We start from the raw sequence: 14,908 nt of genomic DNA on the forward strand, positions 1-14,908 counted from the left end.
TGACCCTCTCAAGAAAAACTCTCCTTGTATCCCCTCCTTGACTCAACCATGACAGACTTCTTGTCTAAGAAGCAGTCACAAAATCCACCAACTACTTTTCTAACCTTAATTTTAATTATGATCTTTGAAAGGGCCTCCTTGTTTCCTCAGAGCTTTCTTTGAGGCTAATAGAGAATTGGGCTCTTTATTACACCCCTTCATTTCAGAACATATCCTATGAGTTAATTTTATCTGCAGAAAAAAAGTTATGTATTATCTTTATGTACTGGCCTATGACTTTTTCAGACATTTCCTCCCACACGAGTTGATTTTCTCCATATGCCTCTTCCCACTCATCCAGGAATAGAACATTTCTTTTTCCCCCCACTAATCAAAAGGACAACCTCACAGCACTTAGTATGCACTTAGCAGTCCCTCAAACCAATAATGTTATTTTCAAATGAGAAACACCCTCACAGACCTATTCTGACTGATTCTGTATTACGCCAATTATTTTCCATTATGCTATAGAAATACTGAACTTATCTTTTAAATCTCAATTGCTACGGTATCCTTTTTCTATCTTGGTAAACAGAGACAACTTGCATCTTTAAGTAACACTGCTGCAAAAGGCTATGAATTTGATGACAACCTTCTTAAAGGCCGCTGTTATGTTCAAAATCTTTCAGAGCCTATCAGTATCATAACTCCTTCAATTCCTCACTGAGTAATTGAACATTACATGGAATAATCTCATTTCTCATCCCTTCAGTTGTTGAGCATTTTCAAGCATGAACGTGCTTTTTCTCATTCTACACTCTTTCAAGGGCAACTCTACCTAAATTAGTCCACAACTGTAATTGAATGCTACAGGAAGAACACAATTCAGTGTGTTTTAAATTTTCTTTGAAAATAGTAGTTCTGAAAGGGCTTAACTTCACCATTCTTCAAATATACTCTGCCACCAGTAACCTGTAGGAACCAGATTACTGCTCCACAGAGATCTACTGTAACCTTGTTCTAGAGAAGACAGCAAAAATTATCTGCAACACAACACAATTACAGCTTTAAACACAGAAGTTAGATCCCACATTGTGGGTAGACACCTCAATTGAGGTTTCATGACCAAAATTCTGAAACATAAATGAGCTTCAGAAGCAGTTATAACTTGTTCTGCTTTAATTACTTAAGTCTTATTTCACAGATATACAAAGAGCACAAAATCTCTGAATTAATACATTTAGCATTTTTACCTGGGAGTGGTGGTGTTTGTTTTTCAGTTCTTTCGACTGCCACCTCTTCCATAGTTTTAGAAATATCATCTGTATTCTTTACAGGTGTAGAAACAGCTCCTGGTTTAGTTACTCTTTCATCTTCTCTGCTTCGAAGACTATATTAGAAAAAGAGATTTCACCTTGTGTATAGAATTATTTCTATGACTTTGAGCTGCTAGAATGAGTAATTATAAATTACAACATTTTGCTCTCCATCACCTATGGTTATCATGGTGTTGGTATTTTTACCATTTCAAAATCTGAACCTTTTGTCCCTAAGTTTAAGTTAAAACAGTAAGATAACCCTCTAGGTACATCTGTTTTGAAAAAGAAGGGACACAGAACAGACTAGTGTCTTTACTGCATCCTGCTTCAAGCGAGCAAGTTGTACAAAAGGGCTGTACAAGAACATAAGAAGCAAAGGAAAGAAGAAGAGAAGAACAATTACGATTTCTTTCTCTCCTCTCCCTGCAGAGGTGATGGATTTTCAGACTTGACTCCAGGTTTCACTGTGATCACACTAATCCATCTGCTCCTGCATGTGGCAGCTCCCCTGGACTACAGGTGCTGCCACTGTGACTGTTGGTAGAGCTTTGTATAGGTACAAGATAGAACACAAACATACCTCTGATTTCTCACCCTCTGAAGAAGATGGGGCTACTACATAACTATCATACTTGCAAGCAAAAGAAGTGTTTCTCATACATTTAGTCATCCACTGTATTTTAGAAAAAAGACTACTGGCCTCCTATGCATTTCTCACATATGCTAGCAGCATAAAACATAACCAAATGAATACATGACAAGCTAAACAGGAAGAATCTTCCATTCTTTTAATTAAGGGAATATCTAAATCTCAAGTAAGTTAATTTCTATTCTTTTAACTCAAAAGATCAGATATTGTTGTACATTGTTATAGAGAGGTTACTTGGCTACTAGCTGTAGCATATAACAGAACTAAACAACACTTCAGCTTACAGCATGTAATCTGTCATCTGTTGAAAGTGAAATAATTTAAAAGGATTAAAGGAAAGCATTAATAAGCAGATGGAAAAAACTGAAAAGAATGGCCTTAATTAGAGTACATACACCCTACACAAAAAATAGTCATGAAACACACTAAACATGTACTCCATTTGTGAGTTAATGCATAAGCAAAGATAAGTAGTATCTGAGAGGAGATGGACACAAACAAGCAACAACTTCCTAAATAACACCATACTGCAATGTCAAGAACCAGAAAAAAGAGGTACTTTCAAAGATACCAACATCTTGGTCAGTAGGTGCTAGTCCATCTCCTGTCTTACAGGAGACGTTGAGGAAGGGAGAAGTCTGTCACTACTAACAGTAGATGGTGCTACTGGGCAATAATGAGTATCAGTTTTCATTAAGTACAGACCTATAAAAAAAATCAATTACACAGAGAAAGACTATTTAACCAGAACCACTACCTTGAGAGTTGTTAAGTATGACTTTGAGGGGAAAAAAAAAAAACAACAAAATTATTTATCTCAAAGGTTTGGATGAAAGAATAAAAGAAACACAGAATATTTAAGCATAAGCAGAACATGCTTTCATGAAGGAACACGAAGTTTGAAATATCAGAAACAAATCTTAGCTAATCACTAATGACATACTAAGACCCTTTTCCACTGTCTTCTGCCAGAGAGTTTTAAAATTCTGCTTCCAGGCAACTACAATAAAATAGAAAGCAATCACCAAACTTGCAGTCGTTACAATGATCTGGAAAGACAGACATCTCTCCACTGTAAACAACCAGCTCCTTATAAATATTTGGTAAACACAAGTACAGTGGTCTAAGTATTATTCTCATAAACTCTTCTGACACTTTCAGAGTTGATAAGATTGATGTCAAAACAAATCAGGCTAGACCATCGGGTCTAGCCAAATGAAACACTGATTTCTCTGCTTTCCCTTCCCTAGCTTGACCTGTTAAAGACTTTGGTACTCATCTCTCAGATTCCCAGCATATACTCATATAAAAATAAATTAAAAAACAGTATTTATCCTACTGCCAGGGCCACTGAAACCAGGCTCTAACATTTTTAAATGTATAAGTGTCTTATAAAAACAAAAAGCTACAACTAGTTCCCCTCCCACAGCCCAAATAATTTTTGGGTACTAATGAGAACTGCAGTTGATTTTGCCATAAGCCCCTTCTACCTGTTTCTTAGCATCTCCTAACACACCTAACACACGTACTCCCAAACTGTAATTTCTGTTTTTCTTTGACTACAAGGCAAAAAAAAAAATACTGAAGTTCCTACACAATTTTACTTCTCATCTTCACATAGTCCAAACCCACTAATTTTAATGCAGCTTTTATCCCTGCTATAAATGCCATTGTTTAGCATATATCTCATAAAAACCTTACCTAGCTCAACAACGTGTAATCTGCAACAGTAAGACTACATAGGTAAGAAAGAATATATATGGTACTTCCCACAGATACTCTCCAGCTTAGGGTGCTCATTCTGGCTTTTTTAGTCCAGTTCTTAACGTACTGTACAAAGTTATCCCATGTTCCCTGATGTTCTATGGGTAAGATGCATTTTACCTAAATAGTTCTTCAAAATCTTCTAAAACTATATATCACTGTTAAAACTCAGGGTTGTCTCCTGGCTTTGAGGAGGAACTCTACCTTATATTCCACTCAGTGCCTAACTCATTACTAGCTGTCCAAAACTTTCTGTTGTTGATTTTTGCCCATCAGTGTGGAACAGTGACTAGTAAAAGACAATGTAAAGCTACCCCAGAAACTAAAACCAGCTGCTCATCCACACACAGAGGCATCTCCACACTCCATTAAGTTTGGAAATCATTACATTCATTAAAAGTCAATTCTGAGTTTGATGGTTCATACATGGGATAATGCTGTTAAATCTTTAAAGACATGAGCTTTGACTGAATTGCCACAGAATCTAATTGCTTTAAATAAGAATGTGCCATTTTCCTTAATACTCAGGACTTGACAATGGATCCTGTTCCCCATGACTGGAAAAAGTACAAAAGGCCCATATTCTATCAAAAAAAAGACATCTTCAAGCTTCCCCTGGACTAAAAGACACTACAAATGACATTTAAAGCCTTGGCACAATGTACAGGTAGCAATCATAATAAAAATTCTACATAGAGAACTGCAATATGAAGCACTGTAATACAGACTACAGTCAAGATCCTAGCAGGCACTGAAGCAATACTGAAACAAATGTACTGGCAGATGTCTGCGCTCTGATACACTTCTTAAAAAAAAAAAGTGTCAGTCTGCAGTTAAGCTTGCGTGAAAAGACTGAGAGGATCCCTACAGAATTTCTCTCCACATCAACACACAAACACTTGGCATAACGGTTTAATTTCTAAGTAAAGACTAATTATCTTCAATACGTTTTTAACATCCTCCTTAATTTTAATTCTTTTTTTTTTTAAACCTTTCCTCTCTCAGCTTATTCTCAAGCTTCCCCCTGTAGTTTCTCCACCATAACTTTAAAGTGAAGCACTGCTGCAAATACAGTGCTACTGCAGTAAATATGCAATTGCACGAAGAACTACTACAAGAAGCAGCTGCTTTTAACATGTTCTTTATGTGGTTGAGGGCCCAACAGACTTTTCAATCTCAAAAGGGACATGGCCAACAAGAAGTCAATCCGTGCCCAGGTAGCTCCTGTTCTTAAAGCAGGTAACAGAAGCATTCAGAGTTGAGATAACTTTGAAGTTCCTTCTGAAAAGGATTTAATACTTTGAATGCAGTCAGCAGAGAAGAAGTGACCAACCACCACAATAACAGCACAGAAAAGCACTAATACAAGAGTAAGTAAGCTGTAGTTCAAATTTGATGGATTCTCTCCTCAGTACATCAGCCATCTTCACATTGCATTTGAAACGCATGTTGTGAAATGTAAGCTTCATCCCTGACAGGACCACTACAGCCTTTATAATGTTTTCTTTTTTTTTTTTTTTTTAAGGTGCCTCCTACTCCAAGGGTATATCCAAAAAGGTGAAAACTGCAAAAATCAATTTTGTTGACATACAGAACTATTCAACAAAATATTCCTAAATGTGGATTTCATGTTTTAACCCAATCTCTCCTTCCTTCAAAGGACCCAGAAAAATAGTTTCTAAACCTAACCATCTCAACACATTTCCCCTTGTGGCATTCTCAGACAGTCAAGCATTGTATAACAAAGAATACATAGAACTTGAATTTCCCACACTGCCTTCAACAAAACCAAAGCTGTGAAGCTATGATCACTCACTCACTCAAAGAATATCAGAGTTGGTAGATTGATTTATTTATTTAAACACAAAGAAAGGAAAAGAAAGTAAGAGCTCACTTGCATTTTTTTTCTGGGACATCATAGGAAGAAAATTATCACAAAAGGACAAGGGATTCTCTACATTCATTGTGTTCTTGCCTATGGAAGCAGGAATTCAATCTAGCAAAATGTATGGCTGAACCTGCATTCCTCTAAATAATGGGATTCTACTAATCACTAACAGCAGCTAAGCCACTACAAAACTCTAGAATAAGCAGAAGTTTGTACTTATACTGAACAGTTAGGTCACAGTTAAAATGAACTTTGACACTTGAAGATAAGTGATAACTATTGAGCTAGCTCTCCCTCCATTCCAGTTGTTATAGTGCTCATGGATATTTTAGTGAGCTATAAAGTACACACTTCTGAATCAAGTGAAGAATCATGGCATCCCTGAGACTGGAATCCTGCTGTTAGGCTTTTCTCACATGCATAGCACCCCTACTTGAAAACAGACCTTCCTTCCTTCCTCATGGGCTCTCTCAACAACATATACAAATAGGTACACATGCATGTAAGATCCATCTTGCGGATTTATTAACCCTTAGAAGATACTAAAAAGTTGATTTTTTAATTTCTTTTTTCCAACAGGGGAAAGAAGTTAAATAATTAGGTCTATCTTAGTTTTATAAAACTGCTATCAGCAACTTGTTTTTCAAAACTTTTAGTATTATTTTAAAATACAGGCTCTGAATTTGAAATTTGTACCAGTTTTTGCTCTGTCAGCTGTAAGTGCTAGAGTTGAAGCACTCATACTATAAAAATGTTTAAAATCTTTTTTCTTTTTTTCCATTCTATCATTAATTAGAGTATCTATTTCCAAAACAAAACTGCACAAATGCGAAAAGTCATCAATACTAACATTTCAGAAGAAATGGCAGAAAGAAATATTCTAAGCCATCCAATATTCACCTCTGAATTTATGTAAAATTTGACTGACTGACTTCAGCTACCAAATGCATGGCCTAATACCAACTCAAATTTTTAAAACTACATTCCAAAATTAGACCTGCTGAGAAAAACTCCTTATTTTGCAGGAATTAAACTTTCTTGGAAAGATTTAGTAACTTTCAAAGAAAGGCACGGAAGAAAATTAAAATAAAAAATAGGCAATACTTCCAATTTACCCAAATAGGACAATCAATTAGAACTGTGCTACTAGTCAGCTCAAGTAAGTTTGCTGCAACTCTTTTTTTTCCTGTGAAGTAAAACAATAGTTGTGTATTCTTCAATAACACTAAACTTGAACAACCATTCATAATAATCATGTTCCAAGATTATTATTATTTTTTTTATGAATAAGGGGTAAAGCAGAAGTTTACGTTTCCATTTCCCCAGAGCCTCAAAAAGTTTGAATCACAGTCGGTTACATCCTGAGAGAAAGGAGTCCGTGTTACCGCTACCATTACTGTGCATCACAATGGTCAATGTATAAACCCAAGCACTCCTACAACTTAAATGTCACTTTACATAGTTGATTTAAAAATAATACAATGCTGCCATCACCTGCCGTTGCTGGGCTGCTGTGGAGAATGTCTGGAATGGTCTGAAGGCTCTGACCTCTGGTCAGGAGATCGTGAACGACTGCGGCGGGGCCTGTCATGTGATCGGTTGGAATGATCTGATGCCAGCGACTGAATTTCTGAGATGTCTGTTAAATAAAAGTTGTTTTTTCATGAAATGACTGTAATCAAAATGGTGGCATGACCTGCTCAAATGGAAATAAGCTTTAGCTTTAGCAGAGACTTATTTTTCTAATGAAGATGTTAAAATTTATTAATTCCAAAACAACTAAACAATATTCCTGAAAGTATAATTGCAAGAAAAATAGTTGTAGTTTTCTCTCCATATATTTTTTGAAGGTACAGATTTAAAATCACGTTCAAGGGAATTTACCCACATTTATCCTACTCTTACTATCATCCTTCCCACCCACCTCACCCCACTGAAGTATTTCACGTCTTCACAACAAAGAATTTCCAAAGGCAAGGAATTCCACGTTTCTACTCACCATCTCTTTCCGAAGCATTAGCAGAATGAATACTGTCAGAAAGATCAGGGACATTCAACAGCGTAGCCCGTTCATCTCGTTGAACAACCATCTTCAACTTGCCTTTGGACCTTTCAATTAGCGTTTTTGCATCTGCTAAGGACATATTTTCTGTCACTGTGCCATTTATCTGGAACAGTAAGAAGAGTGCAAATAGAAATTTACTGAAAAAAACTGTGAAACTCCAGTAAACTGTATTTCTGCCTGATGATATCTAGAACTATCCAGAGATTGTTGAAATTGCCAGTTTACTCTAAATGCTGAAGCAACAGATCTTACCCAAAATGCAACAGCATCAAAAAATCTCTTCATCTTTCAAACACAAAACCTATACTACTCACTAATTAAAAGCTTTTTTTGTTTAGAAAATGCTTTTTTGAACTAACAGCAGAGTAAGTAATAGGATGTTCTTCTGCACTAACATTTGTTGCAAGAATACATCTTTTTTTTGAGATAGAAATTGCTGTGTATGGCTTTTTTCCTATTTATTTTTCCTCTTTAATAGAAGAAATCAAATTTAACCTAAAGGTATGTTTTAGTGATGCTCAACTCCACAAGCACTTTACTTTTAATTATACATCTGAAGTGAGGTTCTTTAGTTACATAAGAACTGTTTGATCAAGTCAGTCCTATGGAATAACACCCAACAAAAAAACTTGCTTTATTACTTTTTTTTTAATAGAAGAGTTACATTTACTGAACCCTGAAATAGGTTATTTACTCATGTTGCTAACAATTATTAGAATATATAGCTGATTCTACAAATGATTATATCAAACAGTTTTTCCTCTGAACAACCAGCACCAAAATTTACTGTACCTTCAGAACAACATCTCCTTCCTGAATATTGCCATCTCTTGCTGCAAGGCTGTCCTGTGATATTTCCTTCACAAATATGTGGCTTGCCAACCGTAGACCATACTCTTAATATAACAGAAGAAAATAAAAAGAAAAAAAATTATGAAATTATAGTTTAAAAAAGGTTTAAAAATCTAAAGATCTACAGCACTGTTTTGCACAAGACTTTAAATAAATAAATAAATAAATAAATAAAGAAAGAAAGAAAGAAAGAAAGAAAGAAAGAAAGAAAGCCTGAAGAGTGAACTTAGCACATGAAAGGCTTTTAGTGGAATTTCTCTATGTATTTACTGTTACAGCAACTCCTCTTCTGATGACACCTGCAATCATTTCTGGTCTTTAGCAGCTCAGTATACATGCTACCTAACAATTTTTCTTTCTTTCAAAGAAGAGGAAGAGGACTCAACAGACATACACAGAAAGCATGTAGCCACTATCAAATCAGACATATAAATGAGATTTACTTACAAAATACTCATCCCTAATTAAGGTCATACATATTGGAACATTAAAAATAGCACTGGAAACACAACAACAACTTTCCGTTCTTCAACTAGCTATTAGTGGAACTGACAAACAAATAAAAACAATATTCAGAAAGTTCATGAAGCCTTTACCACAACACTGATTGATGAATTTGGCCTTTAAAAACAGGCAAAGTTCTTAGCGATAGAATTCTGAGGAAGTTACCTTCATTTTTCCTTGATTTCACCAGTGTTACTTTGGTAGGTTTTGCAGGCTGACTGGAAGTAACTGATCTTCTGTCAGATCTTGGTGATAAGCTTCTTTCTCTGCTTGCACTTCGGTCTCTTACCCAGCTCTTCTCATGCCTTCTGTTGGCACTGGAAGCACCACGGCTGGCTCTTGGATCCCGTATCTCTTCATCATAGCTATCATCCTCATTTTCAGACACTGGCTCAGGTTCCTGTCGAGCTACTGGAATCTGAATTTTCTTCATCCTTCGGATAGTCTACAACAAAACAATAGCTACTACTAGCCTCTGGCTGCATTTTATGCATGCCTCACGTATCATTCAGTTGTGTTGGTACAAAGGTTGGTGTTTTTTGCGTTGGTTTTTTTAGCGTATGTGGTTTTAATTTTTTCAGTGAGTTTCTGTTGTACTTCTAGGAACAGAAAACCTTTTAGCAATAAAGATGGGCTGTGAGTTTTCCTCAAGCAGTGAATCAGTGAATCAATGGAACAGACTCAACAGGCCTCTACTTTATTAAATTTAGAGAATATGAAGTAATGAGTTGTTAATGATTCTTTGCCCATAGTTTTGATGTCAACGTGAAATTAATTGAAATTAACACTAAAATTACATTAGTTTCTCTTTCACAACAGCAGTTAAAAACATGATGCAAGCTCTTTCCCAAGGAGGCCGAAACTAACTACTGCTTTTAGCTCCCATCCATCTCCATTTAAATTAATCACTTACACAAACAGCTACCTTATTCTAATGGACAATCTAGGTGAGGTAAACACTTCTAGTATGTCACTGGAAACTTTTACATATAAATTCCTATTTTAATAACTTCTCTTTAAAAACTAGATGAGGATCTACTACAGAAGGAATATTCTCTGTATGTTGACTGCTAACCCAGTGAGACTGGTGAAAATTCCTTTTGATCACTCATCCCTTGATCACTGTTTGATCATTGCAAGCTCATGACAAAGGGAATCCCTTACACAAGGGAAAAGTTACATAAGATTTACAGAATCAAACTGATAGTCATGACACCCGGCATACAAATGATGCACAGGATGTCTAGCCAGTCTTTAACAAAATATATCTTTGTGACAGTTACAAAACAGACATTTTCCAGACTTCCCGTCCTGCCATCATTAGCTATAGATTTGGACTAATCTGTGAAGGTGAGTGAGGTCTGTTAGGTAACAAGCAAACCTTAGTAACAGTTACAAGATAGATGAGCTTAGAAAGTTGACTGTCAATGGCATGGAGCTGCATCAGGAGACTATCACACAGGATATAATAGGAAGAGGTTCTTCACCATAGGGCAACCAGGCCCAAGAAGAGGCTGCCCAGGGTAGTGGTCACAGCAGCAAGTGGACAAAGTTCAAAGAGAAACTGGACACTGCTCTCAGACATAAGACTACACAAATGAATCCCTATGTGGAGCCAGGAGTAGGACTTGATAATCCCTGTGGGATCCTTCCAATTCAGGATATTCTATGATGCTATGTGTACAGCCTAAATCTACAGAAAAACAATACCAGCTAACTCTGCTGAAGAACATTGTTCCAGAGAAATGGGCACATGAAGCAAGATTATCACTAAAGAGACATAAGCCTTTGAACAATCTCTCTAATAACATCTCCTGAGAACCTGTTATGATATGGAAAAAAAAAGTAATGAGCTCATGATTGAAGATGATTATCAATGAACTCCAAGTAAGAACTTACACTGTTTTGTATATAGGATCACACAGATCTACTTTGGTCTAAATAAACCCTTAAAACTGTAGTCTGTAGACCTTATTTCAGGATACAAATATTAAAAAAAAGCAACCACACAGCTCAAGACTTCCTTTCTTGGAGATGAAGTGATTTTAGAGCCAAGTAAGAAGTCCAGAAGAAAACCCCAAGACTGATTTACAGAATTTGCCTTTCAGGTATAACAGATTCCACGCTGCTTAAAGCTAAGTGTACTAAACATTAGAAGCCAAACTCAACAGAAAACACAGATGTACTTGTGAATGCTCTGATTTCCTGCATCAGTTATTAAATTCTACCCAGCTAATGGGAGGAGAACCACCGAGACAGATTATTAGAAATTCTCTCAAAATCAAACAAACAAAACCACAAAACAATGAAACGAGAAAACTGATTTAGCCATCTACTGAAATATTAGTTGTTTTCCTTCTACACTAGGAGGAAAAAGGTAGTAATGGCAGCCTTTGCAACACTACTCTGTTTTCATAACACTGCATATTTGCACGCCCTCTCTTTTCTTAAACTCACCAGTCAGCCACTGGCACTGCTGACAACTATTTTACTAAATAATCTATTGTATACTTAGTGTGTTACTGACAGTAATTCTCTTTACTTTTGCAGTCTGCCAGTATTAAAGCTATGTTTATGTAGGCCACAGAAACAAGGGAACATTCCTGATAAAAGTTCAAAGTCAGTTTGCGCTAAAGCAGACAGCAGTTTCCAGAATAAAACTCAACTGTCTCCAGGATTTTGTTTCTTAACATATAGCAAATAAATGAAGTTTCATACAGAAGTTCTGCCACTGATTCTCTCCACATAAGTGTAGGAAACACTATTTCTACAACCAAACATATAAATACTGAATGCTACAATAAATATTTAGGTTACAAAACCCACACACACAGCTCACTATACATTCTATTTTTTTCTAAGCTTTAAATAATTGCTAAACCCACAAGTGCAAGACACGACACAATTTTGTGCAACCTTGTTAAAGCACAGAAGAGCACTTGGAATCTATCAGCACAGAAGTTTTTCTACAAGCCCCTGAAGCCCATTTTCCTAAATTAAGAAGTTAAACATAGTGATTATTGCGTTCTACTTTTTCCACGGTATAAAAAAAAATTACTCAAGCTTCTGGAGAAAAACAGATTACTGCCCTCTTATGATCATCTGCTCTGTTTTGCTAAGTTCAAAAGCCAGCCAGGCACTTTGAATAAGCTTACAAAATTATAGGAATTAAGGTAATTATACTTTACTTTGGCACACTGTTTGCTGAGTTTAAGGACTACATTCATGCACAAATAGTAGGTAAAGATTTTTTAGCATACAGTGCCAGTGAAAAACTTGATAAAAGAGCACTAGGTAAAGAAAAGAAACATTAAACAAAGCCAAGAATTGAACAACCTGAGGACAACTCCACTACAAAGAATATTATTTATTGCCATGCTAACCAAACAGTGTTCACATGTTAAGATACAACAATCTGGGTGACTTGTGATAACCATGTCGTAATGACTCCTTAAACCCGAAGCATCCTTCAGGTACGTATCATTCAAGTACCCCACATCATGTATGTACATCAGCAGAAATTATGCCATTTCACTTCTGCTCATTAGCTTCTGAATTTAAGTGTGTTTAAATCTTTGGACATTCACTTACGATTTTGGCATTCTTCCCACTTTTCCTCAGCTGCTGAACAGCAAATGCATGCTCAACATTATCCATTGAAACCCCATTAACCATTGCAACACGGTCATTTTCTCTGAAAGAAAAAAAAATAATATGAAAACGTGGAGTATAAATACTGGATCAAGGAGAAAACAATGAGGGCTCAACTTCTCTGAACAAATCACACATAGTTTAGACCTACTATATAAAGAGTAATTGATATCTTGAGAGCCATACAATTAGGAAGTTAAGCTACCACCACAAAGACAAATTCCCCAAATTAGAATGCAGCTGTAGTTTGGCACTTACTGTAGCAGTCCTTCTGCTGGGCCTCCTTTCAGCACATCAGAAATAACTATTGAGGTCTCACCACTCTGAAAGTGAGGATTATCTCTTCCTCCAGATATTGCAATACCAAACCCAAATCCAGGAGCCTACAATGCAACAAGAGAAGTGATTTTACTTAATGCTATTCATATAGTAACAATTCACATTTCTGCATAAAACACGGAGAAGAATACAACTTTTTGGAAGAAGGATTAACAAACCACACAGTGCTATGCAAGCCACAAAGAAAACAATTAAGAAATTAAGAGTAAAAATTAAAGTAAGGTTGATTTAATAGTTGTGTAGGGGCATACCTTAACAGCTTTCTTTTTACACATACTTCAATTCCTTCAAGGAAGACAGAACATCTTTTCAAACACATTCCAGCCAGATCAACCAGCAATCATGGCTGAGTTTCAAGAATCACTAAGTGAAACGCTGTGCCATGCAAGAGGACAGGATAAAGGCTCATAATGACCACTCAGAACCAGAGCTGCAGGTTGCTTTTTTATTCATTTTTTAATAAGTTCTCAAAGCAAATATATATAACAGCCTATAAGAACACGCAACGAGGAACTTTTCAGAACAGTAACACTTGCAAAGGAAACATTTCTCCCCTTTCTCATGCTGCTGTTACTTCTTACAGTTTTCGATTACTGTAAGAAACAGAATTCAGTTTGCACTGTACTTGAGCGGGAAGAGGGAGGCAGAAAAGAAATGAAGACCTTTATGTCAAATTTCATTTAAATGAAAAAGATCTACCCATCCTTAAATCATAAAGATGCATGAAAAAATCCTTCTTTGCTCACGAAAAGACATACAATCATCACGTGAATTCAGCAACACACTGTAAGCCTATCTTGCTGCTTATAATTCTGTTTTTTTTTCTTTGAGGAGATTCGCAAACTAAATCAACTAAAGCAAAAGGACAAGTTTCATGCTTCACTGTTACAATGTGCTTCTCATCAAGCCTGAAACAATGCAGTCTCATACACTGGCAGCTGTCAAAAAAGAGCACCACTCTGAGAAAGGCTGTCTAACAGTATGAATATGACGGCTTAAGAGACGACACAAACTGAAAAGCACAAACCAAAACCTGCATTTTCTGTAAAATGTACAAGCTCAAATACAGAAAGCTTCACATACCTTCTGCCCACCACTTCTCATTTATTCCACTGCCTAACATCAACCTAAAGATAAGGAATAAACTGAACTGCTCTCAGTTGTAAAACTGAACCTAGTTCTTAGAAAAAACCTCCAAATCGAGAAGGGAGACAACCAGATAATCACTACAGATTCTGAGATGTAAACGTGCATCTTGCTAAAGTTGCCTTTTATTTATCTGTAATGTGCCACTTCACAAACTCCCATCAGGTGACGTAACAGCAACACAAGGAAGGGCTGTGCTATTCTGCTCTCCCACAGTAAGGCAGCATGGCAGAAGAAAGCGTACACATCATTTTTCTTTCATGGGGTTAAGCAACTCATCTAACACTTAAACACAGAACTTGAATTCCAAGGATGAAAGAAATCCTGCATCAAACAAGAAGTGCATGGCCCTTTCTTAGGACCACTTACACTTAAGAATATAAAAATACACATCTCTCACTAAAAGAAACTGTACTTACTGGTAAGCTTTAACTGAATTTGAGGCTGGCTCGGTCTCTTAAGAGCCATCTAACAGCCCACAAATTTACAAGCACGGTAAACAAATGGAAGAAAATAATTGGTTATAACTTTTCCTCCACCAAAGAAGTTTGCAGTACATCTTTTGACAACAGTGCTGGAATTCACTAACTGCCAAGTTAAATAACAGCACAGTCAGATCTCTTCTATGCTCCATTACAGGCTCTGGAAGATACCTGAAACAGATGGATCGAAACTGCTTTAAAAAATTAAACATCTCATGTCTGAACCATGGCAAAGCATCTGAACTGACACACGTATACTGCAACTACAGG

At 36.4% G+C, this 14,908-nt stretch overlaps 1 protein-coding gene across 7 annotated transcripts in view; it reads right to left on the reverse strand.

The window, feature by feature from the left end:
* The window catches only part of TJP1 (tight junction protein 1), a 154,986-nt gene that overhangs the window by 25,580 nt on the left and 114,498 nt on the right, over positions 1-14,908 (reverse strand). For all 7 annotated transcript variants that reach the window (XM_065733761.1, XM_065733758.1, XM_065733757.1 and 4 more), the window contains 7 exons: positions 12,930-13,054; positions 12,612-12,714; positions 9,186-9,465; positions 8,457-8,560; positions 7,599-7,767; positions 7,094-7,238; positions 1,233-1,369 (listed from right to left, as the gene is read on the reverse strand). In XM_065733761.1, coding sequence (XP_065589833.1) covers positions 1,233-1,369; positions 7,094-7,238; positions 7,599-7,767; positions 8,457-8,560; positions 9,186-9,465; positions 12,612-12,714; positions 12,930-13,054 — 1,063 coding nt within the window. The remainder of the gene's footprint in view (positions 1-1,232; positions 1,370-7,093; positions 7,239-7,598; positions 7,768-8,456; positions 8,561-9,185; positions 9,466-12,611; positions 12,715-12,929; positions 13,055-14,908) is intronic.

The sequence above is a fragment of the Cyrtonyx montezumae genome, unplaced genomic scaffold, assembly GCF_038088225.1.
Source record: "Cyrtonyx montezumae isolate F1298 unplaced genomic scaffold, pur_monq_1.0 scaffold_17, whole genome shotgun sequence".
Taxonomy (NCBI): domain Eukaryota; kingdom Metazoa; phylum Chordata; class Aves; order Galliformes; family Odontophoridae; genus Cyrtonyx; species Cyrtonyx montezumae.